The sequence below is a fragment of the Caretta caretta genome, chromosome 6, assembly GCF_965140235.1.
Source record: "Caretta caretta isolate rCarCar2 chromosome 6, rCarCar1.hap1, whole genome shotgun sequence".
Taxonomy (NCBI): Eukaryota; Metazoa; Chordata; order Testudines; family Cheloniidae; genus Caretta; species Caretta caretta.
The window spans coordinates 67,241,350-67,263,224 of NC_134211.1; the positions used below are offsets into that span (position 1 = coordinate 67,241,350).

General features: G+C 40.5%; 1 protein-coding gene across 4 annotated transcripts in view; it reads left to right on the forward strand.

The window, feature by feature from the left end:
* UBR1 (ubiquitin protein ligase E3 component n-recognin 1) overlaps positions 1–21,875 on the forward strand; it is a 145,887-nt gene that overhangs the window by 97,606 nt on the left and 26,406 nt on the right. For all 4 annotated transcript variants that reach the window (XM_048854897.2, XM_075129678.1, XM_048854895.2 and 1 more), the window contains exons 31-39: positions 2,377–2,470; positions 4,954–5,106; positions 5,538–5,635; positions 7,339–7,432; positions 8,983–9,131; positions 19,540–19,595; positions 19,922–20,018; positions 20,548–20,615; positions 21,620–21,770. In XM_048854897.2, the coding sequence (XP_048710854.2) occupies positions 2,377–2,470; positions 4,954–5,106; positions 5,538–5,635; positions 7,339–7,432; positions 8,983–9,131; positions 19,540–19,595; positions 19,922–20,018; positions 20,548–20,615; positions 21,620–21,770 (960 nt within the window). The remainder of the gene's footprint in view (positions 1–2,376; positions 2,471–4,953; positions 5,107–5,537; positions 5,636–7,338; positions 7,433–8,982; positions 9,132–19,539; positions 19,596–19,921; positions 20,019–20,547; positions 20,616–21,619; positions 21,771–21,875) is intronic.

The window sequence follows — 21,875 nt, forward strand, 5'->3', positions numbered from 1 at the left end:
TTCTCCACACCACTCATGATTTTATATACCTCTGTCATATACCCCCTTAGTCTCCTCTTTTCCAAGCTGAAAAGTCCTAGCCTCTTTCATCTCTCCTCATATGGAACCCGTTCCAAACCCCTAATCATTTTAGTTGCCCTTTTCTGAACCTTTTCTAATGCCAGTATATCTTTTTTGAGATGAGGGGACCACATCTGTACGCAGTATTCAAGATGTGGGTGTACCATGGATTTATATAAGGGCAATGAGGTATTCTCTGTCCTAGTCTCTATCCCTTTTTTAATGATCCCTAACATCCCGTTTGCTTTTTTGACTGCCACTGCACACTGCATAGACATCCTCAGAGAACGATGCACGATGACTCCAAGATCTTTCTCCTGATTAGTTGTAGCTAAGTTAGCCCCCATCATATTGTATGTATAATTGGGGTTATTTTTTCCAGTGTGTATTACTTTATATTTATCCACATTAAATTTCATTTGCCATTTTGTTGCTCAGTCACTTAGTTTTGTGAGATCTTTTTGAAGTTCTTCACAGTTTGCTTTTGTCTTAACTATCTTGAGCAGTTTAGTGTCGTCTGCAAACTTTGCCACCTCACTGTTTACCCCTTTCTCCGGATCATTTATGAATAGGTTGAATAGGATTGGTCCTAGGACTGACCCTTGGGGAAGACCACTAGTTACCCCTCTCCATTCTGAAAATTTACCATTTATTTCTACCCTTTGTTCCCTGTCTTTTAACCAGTTCTCAATCCATGAAAGGATCTTCCCTCTTATCCCATGACGACTTAATTTACGTAAGAGCCTTTGGTGAGGAACCTTGTCAAAAGCTTTCTGGAAATCTAAGTACACTATGTCCAATGGATCCCCTTGTCCACATGTTTTGTTGACCCTCTCAAAGAACTCTAATAGATTAGTAAGACATGATCTCCCTTTACAGAAACCATGTTGACTTTTGAGCAACAATTTATGCTTTTCTATGTGTCTGACAATTTTATTCTTTACTATTGTTTCAACTAATTTGCCCGGTACTGATGTTAGACTTACCGGTCTGTAATTGCCACAATCACCTCTAGAGCCCTTCTTAAATATTGGCATTACATTAGCTATCTTCCAGTCATGGGTACAGTAGCTGTTTTAAAGGACAGGTTACAAACCATAGTTAATAACTCAATGTGAAACTGCAGAACTCTTTCAGAACTCCTGGGTGAGTGCCATCTGGTCCCGGTGACTTGTTACTGTTAAGTTGCTCAATTAATTCCAAAACCACCTCTAGTGTCACTTCAATCTGTGACAATTCCTCAGATTGTCACCTACAAAAGACGGTTCAGGTTTGGGAATCTCACTAACATCCTCAGCTGTGAAGACTGAAGCAAAGAATTCATTTAGTTTCTCTGCGATGACTTTATTATCTTTAAGTGCTCCTTTTGATTCTCGATTCGCCAGGGGCCCCACTGGTTGCTTGTTTAGCAAGCTTCCTGCTTCTGATGTACTTAAAAAAACATTTTCTTATTACCTTTTGAGTTTTTGGCTAGCTGTTCTTCAAACTCCTTTTTGGCTTTTCTTATTATATTTTTACATTTAATTTGGCAGTGTTTATGCTCCTTTCTATTTACCTCACTAGGATTTGACTTCCACTTTTTAAAAGATGCCTTTTTATCTCTCACGGCTTCTTTTACATGGTTGTTAGGGCACGGTGGCTCTTTTTTCAGTCTAATGCTGGCCCTGCTTGGCGGACCCCCTGAAACCTGCTCTAGGCCCCCTAGGGTGCCCTGGAACCCTGGTTGTAAACCACTGCATTACACCATCACCCAACAAGCCAGAGACAAATGCGGGTTTCGGCTGAGTGGTGTTGCAGTCAGCATGCCAATGAACTCTGAACCTTCCACTGGCCCAACTGCTTGGTAATCACCTACTGTTGAAAGTGTAGGTGATCATTAGGAGAATCTTCTGTTGCTGACCTCAGTCAGCAAATCACCTCCATCACCAGATACTGGAGCAAAGACAGTACAGCTGAAATCCCAGGCAGATAAAGTGATTGAACACACTGATGCCTTTTTCCAAAAGATAATTCAACAGAGAAGGATGTTCATTTATTGACTGACCATTGATTTCAGATTTTTTTTTTTCCTTTGGTAATTTCACATTAAGCTAGGACTGGATAGAACAAGGGGTGGAACTGTAGCAGCATAGTTATGCTTGTGCTCCCCTGTCAGGGCATTGTTGTGAAGAAGTTTGCAAAATCAGATTTCTAACTTGAATGGGCTTACTGTGGATAAATGAAAACTTAAAGGGGTTTTTGTCTGAATTGACCAAATGTGTACTAATATTCTTTTAATTTTTTTGCCCCCCCCCCCCCCCCCCCCCATCTTTCCAGATACATTAGATCCTCTTTTCATGGATCCAGATTTGTCATGTGGAACCCATACAGGAAGCTGTGGTCATGTAATGCATGCAGCCTGCTGGCAGAAGTAAGAGGATATCTTTGCAATACTGTTTCATGTTTTATCTCAGATTGGTGTCTTAAGTATCTAAGAGTATATCAACACAGCAATACAAAATATTGAAGTTCAAATAAGAAGTCAGCCAGTCCAAGTACTCAACCAGAGAAAAATCAAAGAAATCTGGTACAAGAGCCATATCAAAAATCAACAGAAGGCAGTACCAAAAGGAGCCAAGTCTCCATTGGCCTAAAGAATAGTCTAAGTGGGGTAAAACTGGTCAAGAGCAAGAAGCCACCTCTCATAGATGGGACCTGCATCATGCCCTTATGGTATGCAACAAGGGACACTGATAAACGTCCAGGAGAGAGTTACGCAGTGAATGATCTTCGACCATGTATGCATGTCACTAGACCAGGGCTGACTACACTTAAGGGCCAAAGCAGGCCTTCCCCAACCAATCATAACTGTCAAGTGACTGCAATTGCCTCTGGACAGAAATACTTAAGGACTTGACTACGAAGGGCTTTTTGTCTACTAGTGCTTTTATATCACAATGAGTAACATGTTGGTTAGAAAGAGAGACAAATAAATATTGACAAAAAGCCTTAGATTGGTTTAAGCTGTGAAAAGTAAAGTTAGACATTTCTTCACAGTGAGATATCAGAAAGATATGAAGAGCAGGATCAACCTATTATAAGTTACTTTGTGATATCACATGATACAGACACTATCTTGGAGGCTTTTTGATTTTTATATTTGTATGTGTCAGTTGGCTATAGTCTAGTTATACTTTCAGTGCTTATTATCTATTTTTAACATATGTTTTTATGGTAAATATCAACATAAAACAAATAAGCACCCTAAAAATCATACAGAAAAATGTTTCTTGAGTATTCTACATGAATGACTTCTACTCTTGGTAGATCCTATCCATATACATCTAAATAGAACTACATTGAAACCCGGTTTCCATGCCCTTATAAAGAAAAATCTACCTTACTCTGTGAGTAGATAGGATTAAAAGAAATGGACAGAAGACTCTCTTCTCTTATACTAGATTTTGCAGAAGGTTTGAGTATAATCTTTTGTTCATTACATAACTGATATGTTAATGTTTTAGTTTTACTCAAAAGAATACCTGCCGCTTACATTTTAAAGGAAAATATATACACACACAGCAGACAAAATACTGCAAAACATACTTGGTCTAACAGACTGTTTGGAATGAATGGAATACCTATGTAACTTCTATTTTACGTTTATTGCAGCTCTTCTGCCTGTTATATTGTATAATTTGGAAATATAAAACGTGTTTTGATTTTTGTAGAGTTTCATAAACATTTTGTATGTGTAGACCATTTTTTCAGATATCTTTGTCATCTTTCTTTTGTTAGATTTGCTTGCCTTTTCCTTCATTGCTCTTAAAATATTATCATTTAATTAGAAGATTTTAGTTTAAATTTAGACCTAAAGTTAGACAGACAAATACGTATATAAGCTGCTTGTGTATCTGGTTTTCACATATGTGTTGATTTTAGATGCTCAACTTTGAGCAAACAGATTTGAAAATTGGGTTTCTTCTCTACTAATGGAGGTATCCAGGCCATCAAGACCATGGGTGAAATCTGTGTGCTTACTGCATGGATAGGGAAAATTAACAATGAAACCTGGAAAAGATCACTCTTATTACACCAACTCCTATTTTAATAGACTGTCTCAAAGTATTCCCATACATATTGAAAAGTAATCTGCTCCCACCTTTTATTGGGTAAACTATCTCAATTAAACTGATTTTCTTTCCTTTGACCACATATTTAATATGGGTTTCATTGTGATTTTTTGTTTTTAAATTTACTTATACCACAGTTCTAGGTATCCAAGGTGAATTTTCTGTAAGGATGTTTTTGAAATGTAAATTATCCCCTTCCATTTTACTTCAGCAAAAACAAGGATATATTTTTATATCTGGTGGTGAGACTGGATCCTCACAACAGATTAGTCACTTATGGACATTCATCCATGAAATGCTACTATTAGCTGTTGTTAAAATAGCATTTATAGGATATTTATGTATTTACCTTTGCTGTGGCTTAACTTTAAATTTATAATCTAGGAATATAATGTGTGTATGCTTGAGGTGCTTTAGGATGTAACATTAGTTTAAAATGTTGGGGGTGGATAGGTAGCAAATTTCAGTATTGCTTGAGTGTAAATATATTAAATAAAATACACACTTATATGGAGGTTAAAAGTAGGGAAATCTCTCTGCTGTTCTTGCCTGGAAAGTGCTCTGAAATTACCTGGTTCACATATCTGTTCAAAGATTTAATTTTGTTTTGGTGTCCAAGCATGTGCAACATCTATGTATTAGTTGTGTAGCAAAAGAGGAGTCTGGTTGTTGGCATAGAAAAGTACACACCAGATATACCATTTTGCCATTTGAATTCTTATTTCTGTGTTGCACAGAGGCCATTTTCCTTGCTAGATGATTTTTCTTTTCAATGTTGCAGGTACTTCGAAGCCATGCAACTGAATTCTCGACAGCGTCTTCATGTTGAACAGATTTTTGACTTGGAGAATGGAGAATACCTTTGCCCGCTCTGCAAGTCTCTGTGCAACACTGTGATTCCCATTATTCCTTTGCAGACTCAGAAGATAAACAGGTGAACTCCAGGGACAGTCTTATTTCATGATTCTAAGAATAAAAGCTGTCTAGTGCTTGTAGGGGAGTCAACCTCTGATGGAAAATTTTGAATAATCTTTCCAACTGCTATATAGGGCTGCTTAAATCCTTATTGATCACCCACCCTGTTGTCTGTTCTGGAATCCAAAATCTATTCTTGGAAAAAATTTCTACTACCATGGACCACTTAGGTTTCTTACCAATGAGAAAGTATTTCTAGTACTTAATACAAATTCTAAAGTTTAGTTAATGTTTGCTTAGGGTACCTAAATACTTGTGTAAATGCTAACTGTGAACTTGTTCTTTTTCACAGAGATGTACTATATGTTTTTCAAAGATTAGGCTTCAGGTCATCAGGTCACTGTTTACCTATGTTTTAACATAAGCACTGCTTTTTATTTCTGTTCTCAGTGAGGATGCAGAGGCAGTAGCTCAAGTTCTGTCCCTGGCTAGGTGGTTGGAGATTGTCATGGCCAGGATATTGGGGTACAGTCTGAAAAACACTAAAGGTTTGTTATCTTGGCTTTTGTACTTTACACGAAGATCATTTCCAGAAAAATACCCTTTGAATTTTTCATTATAGTAAGAAAATTTGAATCTTTTTATTTAGAACAGAAAGTATTCTGATTCTAAAACAATCAGCTGGTGTTTTACGTACAGAGTTTGCTGCTTGATTCTTCAGTCATGTAGTCTCACTATAAGGAAATACATAAGAAATTTAAAGTATTCGTATACTTTTCCTTTGTGAATGGAGGATTCAAACACATTGTACGCTCTCTTCTTGTCTCTGAAGGCCTCTGTTCCAAAAAATGGTGATCCAGGGAAAAATTTTCAAAAGTGCTTAAGTGATATAGGAGCCCAAGGGCTTGTCTACACTTGAAATGCTACAGCTGCACTGCCGCAGATGCCCTGCCATAGTGCTTCAGAGTAGACGTTACCTACACTGATAGGGGGAGTTCTCTCATGGGTGTAAGTAGTCCACCTCCCTGAGAGGTGGTAGGTAGTTAGATGGAATTCTGTGGTCAAACTAACGCTGTCTACATTGGAGATTACGTCAGTTTACCTACCTCTTTCGGAGGTGTGGATTTTTTGTATCCCTGAGCAACACAGTCAAGCCATTTTAATTTTCTGGTATAAACCAGGAATCTTACAGGGGATTTAGGTTCCTAAGTCATTTCATACTTTTGAGAACTTTACCCTTAAGCTTTAAAAATAGCTCTAAATAAATGAGCAACTACATTAAATCTTTGAACAAGTTTATTAAAGTGGCTGATTACTTTTTAAGGGAAAAAATGTCATTATTCAGCCAAAAAAAACCCGATCATTTTCAGTTAATTTTCTAGGCGGTGCTAATCTGAGCAACACTTCTGTCAGTCTTATTGTGCAACTGTCATGCATAAGTTGTCAGTAATATACAACAAACTGTTTTTAGATACATTCATTTCTTATGGGGGTACTTTTTCAAAGTACCCTTAAATCAGTGACCTTTTTTGACACAGCCATGTGTCCGCATTAGTTAACTGAAGCATAAGAAGAGAGCACCAATACTGTGCTATTAGCTGTAGTCATGGATGCCTGCTAGCTATCTCAAAAACATTCAAGGAGATGATGGTCTAGGTCTTTAAAAGCAGCACTCCAATGAAGGGCATCTTTGGGTTACTCTCTTGCAGTGTGAGGTACATTTCCATTTATTTCCAGATATTTATGCTCATGACATTTCCAGGAATTTAATAACTCCTTTCCCTGACCCCTTGGAAGACCCTAAAACGTGCACTTGGCAGGATCAGCAGGAACACAGCCCAAAGACCCTATTAGGCTTTTTTGGATTAAAATATTTCATTGAGAATTATATAAAAATGAAGAAGGGAATTTTAAAATAAAAGGCCAAAAATAAATCTATCTATGAATATTGCAGGAAAGCATCAATATGCTTAGTTATAGAATATTGACACATTCCAGGGATTCATACTTAGCAGGAAAATTCTCTTTGGCTGTTTCTCTCACTGTCTGCTTACCAGCCAAGCACTGCTTTTGTGTCCCAAATTTCTGAGAACAGAAGAAAATGCTATTTAGGGAGGTGGATTTAGATCACAGATTAGCTGGTGAGAAAGCAGTGGTCTGTTACAATTTCAAAAGCAATTTAAAAGAAAAAGGAAGTCTGTGTATGTTACCGCAGTTGTGTTTAATGTGATCTAATTTTTTTTTCTGGAAGGAGAGAAGCAAAATACTCCATCTTTAATCAGCAAAGGAATGGGAGACTTTACTTCAGAATTCCATTCCATCCTTAGTTTTGGAGTTCAGCCTTCGTAAGTGTTGCCAATAGTTTGTATTTTGCTGGAGGAATCTGAAAGTTCTATGTTCTGTGTTTTTAAAAATGATTTAGATGTGTCTCAAGATTTTGGAACTTGCCTTCAATCTTTTTATTAAAAAAAGATGTGCGTTTGTTCTGAGCACAGAACTGGGAGCCAAGAACTTCCTGACTTGTAACTGCAGCTTTGCCACTGACTCCATGTGCATTTAACCACTCTGTGCCTTAGTTTCCTCAGGCATCATGTTTCTCTGTTTTGTAAGAATTAATGTTTTTAAAGTACTTCGTTGATGAAGTTGTTAGTTACATATTTACTGTGGGGAATAGGATTGGGATGTCTAATATTGTACGGAAAAGAAAATTGCCCCTTGGGATAGAGAGATTGAATAGACAGATCCTTTGGCTTTGGATCTCTTTGCAGTATGCTTTGGTCTTTTCCGTCTCCTCCAGATACTGCTCCAGCTAACCTGCCCACTGTACTTCTACTGCCCACAGCATGCTGAAATAGGGTGGTAGTTCTTCACCCCTTGTGTTCTCTGCTATCCACGCTTAGTGTGGTTATACTCTGAAAAATGTAAAAAATTGCATCAGTAGCTCTTTACTTCTGTTATGTTGTTCCATATCAGAATTGCTTCAAGCACAAATAAAAGCTTTTTTCCCCAATTGCTGCTGCAGCAAATGTATTCTGGTCAAAAAGCTAAATTGGGTTCTTTGTCCGGCTCAGGCATCATCTTCAGGAAGAAATATTCTGTTTGGAACTGATATTCTGATATTGATGTGTGAGCCAGAGTAGAGTCCAGTTCATTGTGTCATAGCTGTGTTAGTTGAGCAGGAATTGGCACTTATACTTCGAACACACACAAAGCAGATCTGTTCTTTAAGAATGTGCTGGTTTTGCATAGTCACTTTTCTGATCAGAGTTGTCCCTTTTAAGGAATAAGCAGGTACGAACTTTAAGGAGCTCCTTTCTTTTAGCAAAATTGCAGAATTATTCAATTTAATTTTAGGTTTGAAATACTGTCTCCCATTGCTAGACCTTTATGAGAGATGGATGAGAGGAGATATGTTTTTAATGTGACAATTAAGTTTCTCTTTCCCCACAGTGTAAGTTCATTTCCCCGATTTATCACTTTTTGTAATAAAATAGTTGTTGGTGCTCTTTTCCTGAATATGGGGTATAGTATGCCATGCATACTGAGGCCTATATTTTCCCAAATTTGCCCCCAGCTTATTAGCTCTCACCCTTCTCAGTTCTCAAACATTTGCTTGTTGAGGTCACTAAACCAATGCACGTGTATACCAAGGAGAAAACCGAAGTGCAAGAATCTGTACTGGTTCTCCACGATGCATTAGGACTTGTTTTATGGATTTATGGATACAGTCGCTTCCTTGTTTCTCTTACTGCAGATAAATGGTCTTGGTGTTCAGGAGTTCTTTCACAAGGAACCGTTTGTCTTCTTATTAATGACCTTGTTAGCCACTGACCTTTAAGTTGCAAACACTATTACTAGTTCACCAGCTGAAGTTAACCTTGCCTTTCCTTCACAGAGCCAAATACTCAAACAGTATTAAGGAGATGCTGGTTTTCTTTGCCACCACTGTTTACAGAGTTGGATTAAAAATTGCTCCCAATGAGGCTGATCCTCGCATTCCTCTGATGACTTGGAGCACGTGTGCTTTTACTATCCAATGTATAGGTAAAGTAGATGTTTCCTCTTTCTCGTGACTCTGAACATTTCCTCTTATTACATTAATTTGAAATTGAGATGTTTTAGTTTGGATAAAGGTTTATTCAAATGTGAGAGCTGGAGTGCCAATCATGATAAACGTCTAAGGTGATCTGCCGGAGTACAGTCCCGCCCACAACTCTGTGTATGTATATTGGTGGCTAGCCTGTACCATCCCCCGTGCTGCTACAGCTACACTGCTATTTTTAGTAAGCCAGCTGAATCAAAGCTAGCTCAGATATTGCGTGCACATGCTACAGTTGTGCCTCCTGATTACTGTGTAGACCTGTGCTATGTGACAGCTGTCCAACAGGGTTCATTAAGCTGTATAGTCTCTCGTCGTCCTTAGCAAAATGTCTCAGAATTAAAAATGAGGTTGAGTGCTCTTCACCTCGATTTTGCCGAAAGGAAGAATTTCATGATGGTTGCCTTTATAATTTAAAGAAATTGTGGGGATGACAGAGATGCCTAATTGAATTGAAATGACAGGGAAATCCCGAGGACTCTTCATTGGACCAGTTTTTGAGTAAGGTTGCAAAAAATGCCCCTTAATTATCCCTGAGTGAATTGTGTGGTATTTTTCATTACTTCCTCAGTGTTCGTCCCAATGGAACTTTCTCAGAATTGGTAGAAGCAGTGTGAACTTGACTTGACTTACCTTGAAACTGCTCTCTGGCAAAGATGCTAAGAGGGTGCCTTGTAGCGATTTAAAAAATGATTTCTAATTTCTCCCTGGAGGAAGATCTGTTTTTATAAAGATGAAATAATCTGTACCAATAAAAAGTATTGCATTGCTTAGCTAATGTATTTGTTGTTTAGCTTTCAGCCTCACTTCATCTGTTAGAACTGTTTGCATAGCTATAATCCCACGTAAACGTATTTAGTTGGATGTGCCATTTTGCCTCAACATAGCTGGCAAGATGCAAATTCAGTTTTGTATAGATATATAGTGGAGCAACAGCATTTTGAATGTGAAGCACTGGGAGCCCCGCAACTGGGTTAGAATTAATGTGCCTTCTTAACTACTGTGCATGTTGCATTCAGCTGATCTCCAAAATAGGATTGTGGGCTGACACACTCGATATAGGAGGAAGCATGTTACTTGTCAACAGAGAAATAAAGTGCAGCAGTAGTTGTTCACAGGTGTTAGCAGTAGAACAGGCTATGGAGTAAAGTGAGAAAACCAGATGGATGATCAGGCAAAGCAGGTATAAATTTGTACAATCTTTCTGAAAGCTCTCTCTCCTCCTTCTCATAAATCCCTGAAGATTACTGTGTGTGGGAACATCCAGTAGTAGACCACAGGGAAACTACTGCAGGCCTCCATGCAGTTGTAAAAAGAAAATTGTCTACTTGGTTTCTTGGGACATACGCTATTTTTGAACCTAGTCATAACATGCATTTTCAATGAGTGATTGCACACATGTATTCCACGCAGCTAAGTGCATGCTGGAGCCAGAGAATTTTCTGCAGATATTGTGTCAGCCTCATGTGTGCCTTGCACATACTTGTGGCCCCTCCGAAGGCTATATAAGAGTAGCCACCACCCTGAATCCCCTCAGTTCCTTCTCATCACCAGTAACCAGAGCTAGAACTCCCCATATAGTTTTTAATTCTGCATAGTCAGCAAGTTTAGCTCACTACTGTACCTGTAAATAGTTAATCAGCAGTTAGTGACCAGTAGTTAGGTTTCGTCTTTTATTTTATTTTATTTAGTTATTTTAATAGTTATCTTTTGGTGCAAGGCACTGGTGGCATCAGTGCTTGCTGGGTCTTTAAGCATTGCCCATCATGTGGAATGTCTATCTTGAATAGTGACCCCCAAGACGCACACACACTGCATTTTGTGCCTCAATGAAGTAGAGGTGTAGTATCTGCTATTCTTTGATGAAAAGAATACAGATTTCCAGAGATTTGTGCCTCAAACCCCATCTTGTGCAGCAGGTGATGAGACCTGCTTTGGCCCCAGGGTCCTTGAGTGAATGTCCTACTGCACACATGCAGTCCATTACCGTGGCTGCAGTGGCCTCGGACAGACCCCTGGACTCAGACGCCTCTCTCCAGGGAAAGAGGAGTCAGTCTTCTCCATGACCTCCCCCAAAGAGGACCCATAAGACAGACCGGAGCCACTCAAAGTTTAAAAAAAAAAAAAAAGGCTTCTCCTCTTCAGAAAAGGACTTGGAAGGTCGTGAAGGGTCTTGAGGCGCGGGCTGATGAGCCAGTCTGAGTGCCTGAAGTACTGCGGCAGGAAGATATTGATGCCATCCTGACCACTCTGTTACCATGTGCTGGTGGATAGCCTTTGAGTACAGTACCAGTGAGGACACAGTTTCAGCGCCAACATTATTGGTACCAGTGGCCCCGCAAGTTTATGAAGCAGTAAAAGACTTGCTCTGCCTCTTCATCCTGGACTCTCCTATGGTGCAGGAGTCCACTGCACTGGCAGCACCTTCTGCTGTCCCAGGCCCATCTGGCTCTTCCGCTCCAGTGCAAGCAGAGCCAGTGTTAGTATTAGCTAAGAAATGTGGCAAAGTCTCTGCCCCGGTACCATCTTTAGCATTGGCACCAGTACAGTCTTTGACCTTGGTATCAGTTATGCTACCTGGCTTGGCGTCTGTGGCTTTATGCTTGAATGTTCAGCTGAGTTGATACCGACCATAGCCTGTACTTCGGCCCTGATTATAAGATCTTTCCCAGCACCAATTTATGGCACCTCAACACCTCAGAACACTTTTGCAGTCCTATCTACCTTCCCTGCCTCAGTACTGAGGTTGGCCTCTTCACAATGGGCTACAGATAGTCACTACATCAGGCTTTGCACCTCCTGATGCCCACTGGATACTCTGGCTCCTTGAAGTCTGTTTCAGAATCCTCCAGTACTTTGCCAACCCCTATTAGGTGCACTTGGTCACCTCCCAGAGGAGAGCATCAGTGAAGTGAGCTGTAGCTCATGAAAGCTTATGCTCAAATAAATTGGTTAGTCTCTAAGGTGCCACAAATACTCCCTTTTTCTTTTTGCGAATACAGACGAACACGGCTGCTACTCTGAAACCACCGAGAGTGGGACACATCGTTGTGGCCTGGTACCTACTGGATACCTATGACATGTGCTCTCCCTCAGTGACCTTTTTGGAATCGCTGGGGTATTTTGAAATCCCGCAGGTCTCAATCACCTGCCCAATTGCAAGGAAGGTTCCCAGAAAGTTTGACAGAGCAGCTTCCAGAACCACCTAAGTTGGAAGCACGCAGAGACACCATTCCCTCTGAGCAGCCAGTGGTGCAGGAGGAATCACCGGAGGAGCAGCCAGCTCTTCTACAAGAGGATCCATCCTATCTTTCCCATCATCTGATGACTCAGTGATCCCTGACTCCAGTTCCCAGGAATTTTTAAGCCTTATCAAGAACTGCTGAGGAGAATGGCCATTGACTTTAGGCACTCAAGGTGAGCTTGTGTGAGAGAACATTCACAAGCTTTTTGGACATTCTCCAGGATAGTCCTCCCAAATTATGAAGCTCTCCTAAACCTTATGGCACACACCAGCCTCCTTAGCTAAATGAACTGGGATATATCATCATTTATCCATGCAAGGCTTTGAGTACTTTTATTCCCATCCTGCCCCAAACTCCCTGGTAGTTACATCTGCCAATTGGAGATCATGTCAAGGGAGATGTAAATTAATTTCCCCCCAAAAAAGAGACCAAGAGAATTGATTTGTTTGGGAGAAACATTTATTTCACCACCTCTCTCCAGATGCTGATAGCGAAATACAACTTTCTAAACCAGGACATAATGTCCAAGTTTATTGACAGACTACCAGAAGATGCAAGGGAGGAATATAAGGCTTTCTAGGCAAAAGGTTGTATGGTGACCTAGACATTGATCCAGTCCACACTTGATGCGGTAGACGCTTCCAGAGCAGTGGTTTTCAACGTCTTTTCATTTGCGGATCCCTAAAAAATGGAGGATCCCCTAATGGAGATGCAGACCCCTTAGTAAATCTTAGACGCAATCTGTGGACCCCCAGGGGTTGGTGGACCAGAGATTGAAAACCACTGTTCTAGAGTGATGGCCTCTGCAGTAACACTGAGGATAGCCTCATGGATCTAAAGGCAGAAGAGGCCTGGGATTACTTTAAGTCAAAGCTGCAGAAGCTATCGGAAGCCTGCATCCCAAGAAAGGGGAAAAAATTCATAGGCAGGAGTTGTAGACCAAGCTGGATGAGGAAGCATCTCAGAGAGGTGATTAAGAAAAAGCAGAAAGCATACAGGGAGCGGAAGATGGGAGGGATCAGCAAGGAAAGCTACCTTATTGAGGTCAGAACATGTAGGGACAAGTGAGAGAGGCTAAAAGTCAAGTAGAGTTGGACTTTGCAAAGGGAATTAAAACCAATAGTAAAAGGTTCTATAGCCGTATAAATAAGAAGAAAACAAAGAAAGAAGAAGTGGGACCGCTAAACACTGAGGATGGAGTGGAGGTCAAGGATAATCTAGGCATGGCCCAATATCTAAACAGATACTTTGCCTCAGTCTTTAATAAGGCTAAAGAGGATCTTAGGGAGAATGGTAGCATGACAAATGGGAATGAGGATATGGAGGTAGATATTACCATATCTGAGGTAGAAGCGAAACTCAAACAGCTTAATGGGACTAAATTGGGGGGCCCAGATAATCTTCATCCAAGAATATTAAAGGAATGGGCACATGAAATTGCAAGCCCATTAGCAAGAATTTTTAATGTATTTGTAAACTCAGGGATTGTACCATATGATTGGAGAATTGCTAACATAGTTCCTATTTTTAAGAAAGGAAAAAAGTGATCTGGGTAACTACAGGCCTGTTAGTTTGACATCTGTAGTATGCAAGGTCTTGGAAAAAATTTTGAAGGAGAAAGTAGTTAAGGACATTGAGGTCAACGGTAAATGGGACAAAATACAACATGGTTTTACAAAAGGTAGATCATGCCAAACCAACCTGATCTCTTTCTTCTTTGAGAAAGTAACAGATTTTTTTAGACAAAGGAAACGCAGTGGCTCTAATTTACCTAGATTTCAGTAAGGCGTTGGATACTATGCCACATGGGGAATTATTAGTTAAATTGGAAAAGATGGGGATCAATATGAAAATTGAAAGGTGGATAAGGAATTGGTTAACAGGGAGACTACAGCGGGTCATACTGAAAGGTGAACTGTCAGGCTGGAGGGAGGTTACCAGTGGAGTTCCTCAGGGATCGGTTTTGGGACCATTCTTATTTAACCCTTTTATTACTGACCTCAGCACAAAAAGTGGAAGTGTGCTAATAAAGTTTGCATACGATATAAAGCTGGGACGTATTGCCAATTTAGAGAGAGACTGGGATATCACACAAGATGATCTGGATGACCTTGTAAACTGGAGTAATAGTAATAGGATGAAATTTAATAGTGAGAAGTGTAAGGTCATGCATTTAGGGATTAATAAAAAGAATTTTAGTTTTAAGCTGGGGACGCATCAATTAGAAGTAACGGAGGAGGAGAAGGACCTTGGAGTATTGGTTGATCACAGGATGACTATGAGCCGCCAATGTGATATGGCTGTGGAAAAAAGCTAATGTGGTCTTGGGATGCATTAGGCAAGGTATTTCCAGTAGAGATAAGGAGGTTTTAGTACAGTTATACAAGGCACTGGTGAGACTTCACCTGGAATATTGTGTGCAGTTCTGGTCTCCCATGTTTCAGAAGGATGAATTCAAACTGGAACAGGTACAGAGAAGGGCTATTAGGATGATCCAAGGAATGGAAAACCTGTCTTATGAAAGGAGACTCAAGGAGCTTGGCTTGTTTAGCCTAACTGAAAGAAGGTTGAGGGGAAATATGATTGCTTTCTATAAATATATCAGAGGGATAAATACTGGAGAGGGAGAGGAATTATTTAAGCTAAGTACCAATGTGCACACAAGAACAAATGGATATAAACTGGTCATCGGGAAGTTTAGACTTGAAATTAGACGAAGGTTTCTAACCATCAGAGGAGTGAAGTTTTCGAATAGTCTTCCAAGGGAGGTAGTGGGGGCAAAAGACCTATCTGGCTTTAAGATTAAACTCGATAAGTTTATGGAGGAGATGGTATGATGGGATAACACGATTTTGGCAATTAATTGATCTTTAAATATTCATGGTAAATAGGCCCAATGGCCTGTGATGGGTTGTTAGATGGGATGGGATCTGAGTTACTACAGAGAATTCTTTCCTGGGTATCTGGCTGGTGAATCTTGCCCATATGCTCAGGGTTCAGCTGATCGCCATATTTGGGGTCAGGAAGGAATTTTCTTCCATATTTGGGGTTGGGAAGGAATTTTCCTGGAAGAGGCCCTGGAGGTTTTTCTCCTTCCTCTGTAGCATGGGGCACGGGTCACTTTCTGGAGGATTCTCTGCTCCTTGAAGTCTTTAAACCATGATTTGAGGACTTCAATAGCTCAGACATAGGGGAGAGGTTTATCGCAGGAGTGGGTGGGTGAGATTCGGTGGCCTGCATTGTGCAGGGGGTTGGACTAGATGATCGTAATGGTCCCTTCTGACCTTGATATCTATGAATCTCTGGGTACAAAACTTGGGCATAGCCTCGGATAGTGTCCATTTATGTTGTTGGGTTTAGTGTGCAACTCCTGAGTGGTTTTGGTGACTGTGTTATATATGAGGTCAGACTAGATGATCTAGTGGTCTCTTCTGGCCATTGACTCTGACATCCAGCAAACCGTAGAGTAGTGCTTCTTAAACAGGGATACATGTACTCCTGGGGGTATGCAGAGGTCTTCCTCTGGAGTATATCAACTCATCTAGCTAGTTGCCTAGTTTTACAACAGGCTACATAAAAGCACTAGCAAAGTTGTTACAAACTAAAATTTCATACAGACAATGACTTGTGTATACTGCTCTATATACTATACACTGAAATGTAAGTACAATATTTATACTAAAATTCATTTATAATTATATGGTAAAAATGAGAAAGTGGGCAATTTTTCAGTAATAGTGTGCTGTGACACTTCTGTGTTTTTTATCTCAGATTTTGTAAGCAAGTAGTTTTTAAATGAGGTGAAACTTGGGGATATGCAAGACAAATCAGACTCTTGAAAAGGGTACGGTAGTCTGGAAAGGTTGAGAACCACTGCCATAGAAGACCTCCCATTTGATACGTTCTTGTGTTCAGATAAAACTGATGAAACTTGACAGTCATTTAGACTCTTGTGCTACCCTTTGTTCTTGGAGGTTCTATACCGCAGCCTCCAAAAGGCATCCATACAGACTCCTGCAACAATATCAGCATCAGTATTATAGGTAGCATTTATACGCACCAAGGCAGCATGATTTTTTTTAGAAGGAAGCATAAATCAGAGAGAAAGAGGCACTCCAACTCCAACTTGTCCTCAGTCAGCTGTGGGGAAGCAGCCTATTTGACTGCTTCTTTGAGAACAGCAATACAGGTGTCAGTGATCTTCCTATTCTCTCCTCCCTCCCCTCATATGGGGACATATTGTCCCATTTCTTCAGTGCTTGGGAAACCATAACAGTGGACAAATCTCTCCTAAGCATTGGGAAACTAAAATATTGTATCCAATTCTTCTCCACACCCCTTTTCCACTCTCCTACCCCGTCCCTTTTCAGTGACCCATCTCACAAGTCAGTGCTCTTTCAAGAAGTTCACACCTGCTCACTCTAAGGGCCATAGAAGTTCCCCTTCAGCACTAGGGAAAAGAGTGTTAGTCTCAATTCTTGCTGATCCCCAAGTCCAAGCGGGCTCTGAGACCCTTGAAATCTCAACAAGTACATCATGTATGTAAGATTTCATATGATTTCCTTAGCATAAGTCATACCTTCCTTAGATTGCAATGACTAGGTTTTCTGCCCTTGATCTCCGGGGAACCTACTTGCATGTGGCAGTACTGCTAAGTCACTGAAAATCTGAGGTTTGTAGTAGAAGGCCAACACTATTAATATACAGTACTTCCCTTTGGCCTGTTATCAGCTGTGACTATGTTCACCAAGTGCAGGGTGATGATGATGGCCTACTGAGGAGAACGGGAATTCACATCTTCCCTTACCTAAGGATCGACTGAACAGATATTCCCTTGGACAAGTTGATCCAAATTCCTCCTGCAATCCTAGGTTTCCTAGAGTGGTGGATGTATCAGAACAACTTATGCCCAGGTGTACCCTTTTCTTCCCACTTCCATCCAGGACAGTTATGCCACCAATACCTCTCTTGATAGGTTAGGATGCTCACTTAGAAGGGTTGTGAACACAAGCATTCTGAACAGAGCACAAAGTGACTCTTCATATCCCTGTACCTGAGCTCCAGGCAGTTCACAAAGCTTTGCTGTGTTTTTCTTTCTCGCATCAAGGACTTGTTGGTCCAGATACCAACAGTACAACTGCAGTGTACTACCTAAACAGATAGGGAGGAGCATAATCCAATCATCTTTGTCAAGAAGCTATGAATCTCTAGGACATTCGCATCCAGGAAGCCATTACTCCCATTGCCACTTGCATAACTGCTTCCTAGAATCAGTTGGCCAATCACCTCAACAGGAGATTCTCCTAGAATCAGGAGTGGTCCCTCGAGCAGTGTATTCAGGACCATCTTCCAAGTTGGAGGTATTCCAGCAGGCATCGTATTTGCAACAAAAGACAACAAGAAATGCCATCAATTCTGCTCTCAAGTGGGTCACAATCCATGCTTACTGACCGGTATCTTTCTTCTGAGATGGGGATCGAGTCTGACTTATGCATTTCCCCTCATTCCACTTATCCCACAAGTTGTCCTCAAATTGAAACAAGATCAGTTCTCACTGCACCAGCATGTTCAAGATAGTGTTGGTTCTTGGATCTTCAGAGTCTCTCAATTCAGATTCTGTAGCTTGTGCCTCCTCTTCCAGGCCTGCTCTCCAAGCAACATTGATGGATATTGCACCCAGATCCCAACAAGCTGCACCTCACAGCTTGGCTGTTGAGTGGTTAGATGAAGTGGAGGAGAACTGCTCAGAAACAGTTCAGGAAGTGTTTTTCAATCTGGTCCGTTACTCAGTGAATACAGCCAGTAGAAGATAAGATTCAATACATTTTAGAGTACCTGTAACATCTCAAATCCTCAGGTCTTTCGTTAAATTCCTCAGAATTAATTTAGCAGCAATCTCAACAATCCATCCTCCCGTTCAGGGGCAATTGGTTTTTTCCAGTCCCATGGTCTCTAGATTTTTGAAATGGTTGTTCAGCTTTTTCCTTCCATTAAAGATACGGTATCACTTTGGACCTTAACATGGTGTTAGTTGCTTTGATGGGTCCCCCATTTGTGCCTTTGCCCACCTGTTCATGGCACCACCTTTGTCAGAAGGTAGACTTTCTCATTGCCATTACGTCAGACAGAAGAGTGGGTGAGGTTCAGGCTATGATGGCAGAACCTCCTATATAAACTGATTTTTAAAGATGAATTAGCTTTGAGACTGCATCATAAATTTCTTGACTATAATAGTATTGGCTTCTTATTTGAACCAGACAAACTGGGGGTTTTTTGTTTGTTTGTTTTTTTCTGAAACCGCTTTCAAATAGGGATGAAGATTATCTGCATACATTGAACATAAGGTGAGCATTGGCCTTCTATCTGAACAGGATCAAGTCTTTCAGGCTGTGTCCTCGGCTCATTGTTTCGTATGCTGAAAGAATGAGAGAGCAAGAAGTTTCACCACAGACAGTTTCCAGATGGATTATTTTCTGTATTATAACGGTGTATGGGGAGGCAAACAGCCCTTCTCCACAGACTATAGGCCAGTTCAACAAGAGCTCAAACTACTTTGGTAGCTTTTCTAAGCTAAGTCCCCATACTGGATAGTTATAGGGCTGCTACTTGGTCCTTCATGCATAACTTCGCTCATTATTATATAATCATAACTACTTCAAGATCTGATGCAAACTTTAGGTAAGCAATATTGCAGTCACTGTTTAAATATACCCCAAGCCCCATCTCCTAATGGTACTGCTTGTGAGTCACCTGAATGAAACATGTGTGCAACCACTTGAAAAAGAAAAAAAATCTGAATTGTTAACTTTGCAAGGTCTGAAAGATGTGTGGTATTTTGTGTTTATTTTTTTAACTAGTTTTACTTTTAAACTAAGCACATTTATGTGGAAATCATGGAGACACAATAAACATGGAACCTCACAATAGCAATTTTACAGAGTTGCTTGTCAGAGTAATGCTGCCTTTTAATAGCAGCCCTGTAACTGGGAACAGGTTGATATTGGACTAGCATAAGTGGATGGAATATGTAAAGACCAGATATGCAGACTACTGTAGCTGCTTTAAGAGCCTATGACTTACCGCTTACTTTCTCTGTTTTAATTTTAAGAAAACCTTCTAGAAGATGAGGGCAAACCTTTATTTGGATCTCTGCAAAATAGGCAGGTATGGATAATCCAAGAAGCAATTAATGTTAATAAACACTGGACATTTGGAATTGCTGGCACCAAATACAGTAGTAATGTCTAAAGAAATTCTCTGTCATGATCTCTGGAGTTTTTAAATATTTGTGCTTTCCACATGGACTGATAACCGAAAAATGGGTCTTGATGTAGCATACATCCCTAACTCTTACATAGAAGTTCATACTTGATTCATTTATACTTCTTCAGTTATACTGGACTTGAAGGGGGAGGTATTCTAGCACTATCATGATTCATTAATTATTTATTTCCCTTTCCCCTGTCCCACATTCTCTTCTTGTGCTCTAGCACAGTGGCCTTAAAGCATTAGTGCAGTTTGCAGTTGCTCAGAGGACTACATCACCGCAAAGCCTGATTCAGAAACATCTGATTCGTCTCCTAGCAGGTAACACATTCTTCTTGTTTCTTTCTTCTCCACCTCCTTCTAGCCAGTCCCTGCAGTGATTTTAAGTAATGTTTGTGTAAACTTTCCTTAGGAAATGGCAAACACCAATAATATAGCATAGAGAAGAAGGATGTTCTAGTGGTTACAGTTCTAATCTGGAACTCTGGAAACCTGAGTTCAATTCCCTGCTAGCCAGACTTCCTATCACCTAGTCTCTTGTGTGTCTCCTTTCCCCATCTGTAAACTGGAGATAATACCATTTCATCTCACAATTGTGACAATAAATTCATTAAAGTTTGAGGTGCTCAGATACTACAGTTATGAAAGGTTGATAGTTACACAGTTCAGAAAATGTGCCCATATTGAGTGGGTATGAGGAGGCTTTTATTGCTTTTGTAGCTGACTAGTCAGAGCCCATTAGGATGGTAGAGGTTCTATAAAAAATGGCCTCTCAACCTGCCATTGTAATTCCAATGAAAAAAACAATTAACATTTTAATCAAATGTGTAATGAACTTTTGTTCTTGTAGTTCTTCTGCCAAACTTAAAAATGGAAGACACGCCGTCCATTCTAGATGTAGATATGTTTCACATTTTGGTAAGCATGTTCAGTTTGTTTTTGCAATTAAGTGTCTTGCCTCTGATGCATTATCTGTGAATACCACTTTAGATTGTGAATACTATTTTAGATTGTGATACAGCATGGCCAGAGGGCAGCAGGAGAGTGTTAGAAGGGAGCCTTATTCCCTGTAGAGGGAAGAAAGTTTTCTAAGATTAATTAAAGCACCTGAAGCCAATTAGAGCACCTGAACCAGTCACCTGATAAAACCCCCCTGCTTCAATCAGACAAGGGGAGGAGTTGAAGCAGAGTGGATTGGTGCTGGAGCAGAAAGCAGTTTGGAGGAGTCGAAGCAGAGAGCACTTTGGAGGGAAGCAGAGGAGAGTTTGGAGAAGTGCTCCAGTGGGCTAAGAAGACCAAGACCCTAGGTAAATGGACACCTGGTTTGTGCAGAGGTAGGGCAGGAAGCCCCACAAGCTGAAGGGCAGAGGAGAGGGAAGTAGCCCAGGGGAAGAACCGCTAGTTGAAGCAGTTTACCGCTATCCTTAGGGCCCCTGGGCTTGGGCTCGGACTCGGAGTAGAGGGCGGGCCTGGGTCCCTCCCTCTCCACTCCCCTCCTCTAGGACACTAGTGGGGCAGTTAATACCCCAGTTCAGGGGTGAGAAATGGTGCCCTGAACCCTCCCCAAGAAGAGAAAGCGTGAGACCCATCAAAGTAGTGCCGGCAATTTGCCACAAGATCTACATGCAATTGCTGCTCTTTGTAATCAATTAATAGGTATTTTTGTGTCACCTTGTGAGTAGACTTTGTTTGTGACTTAGAGCTAAAAAGATCATCAAACTAATTTAACTGAAAACATGGTCTCAGATGTTACAGGTTAGTGCTAAATAACTATACCACCATTAGAGGATTAATGAATAAGCCTAGGTGATAACTTATTTTCTTGTTATCAGGTTTGTGGTGTTTGTTTACCCCTGAAACTACTACTACAGAGTCTGGTATTCCACCAATACTTCTGGCTGTTTTGTCTTTTTCTACTCTAGGTAGGTGCTGTGTTATCATTCCCATCTTTATATTGGGAGGATACTGTAGACTTGCAACCTTCATCTGTTAGCTCTGCCTATAATCACCTCTACCTCTTCCATTTGATCACTATGGCACACATAACACAGATCCTTCTGACTTCTGCAACAGGTAAGGGTACTTCCACCTTTAGATTTTCCAGGGATTTTATCCAGTTTTTGCAAAATGACTTTGTAAACATTTTAGTGGAAAACTGTTAACGCCTTCTAGTTGTAA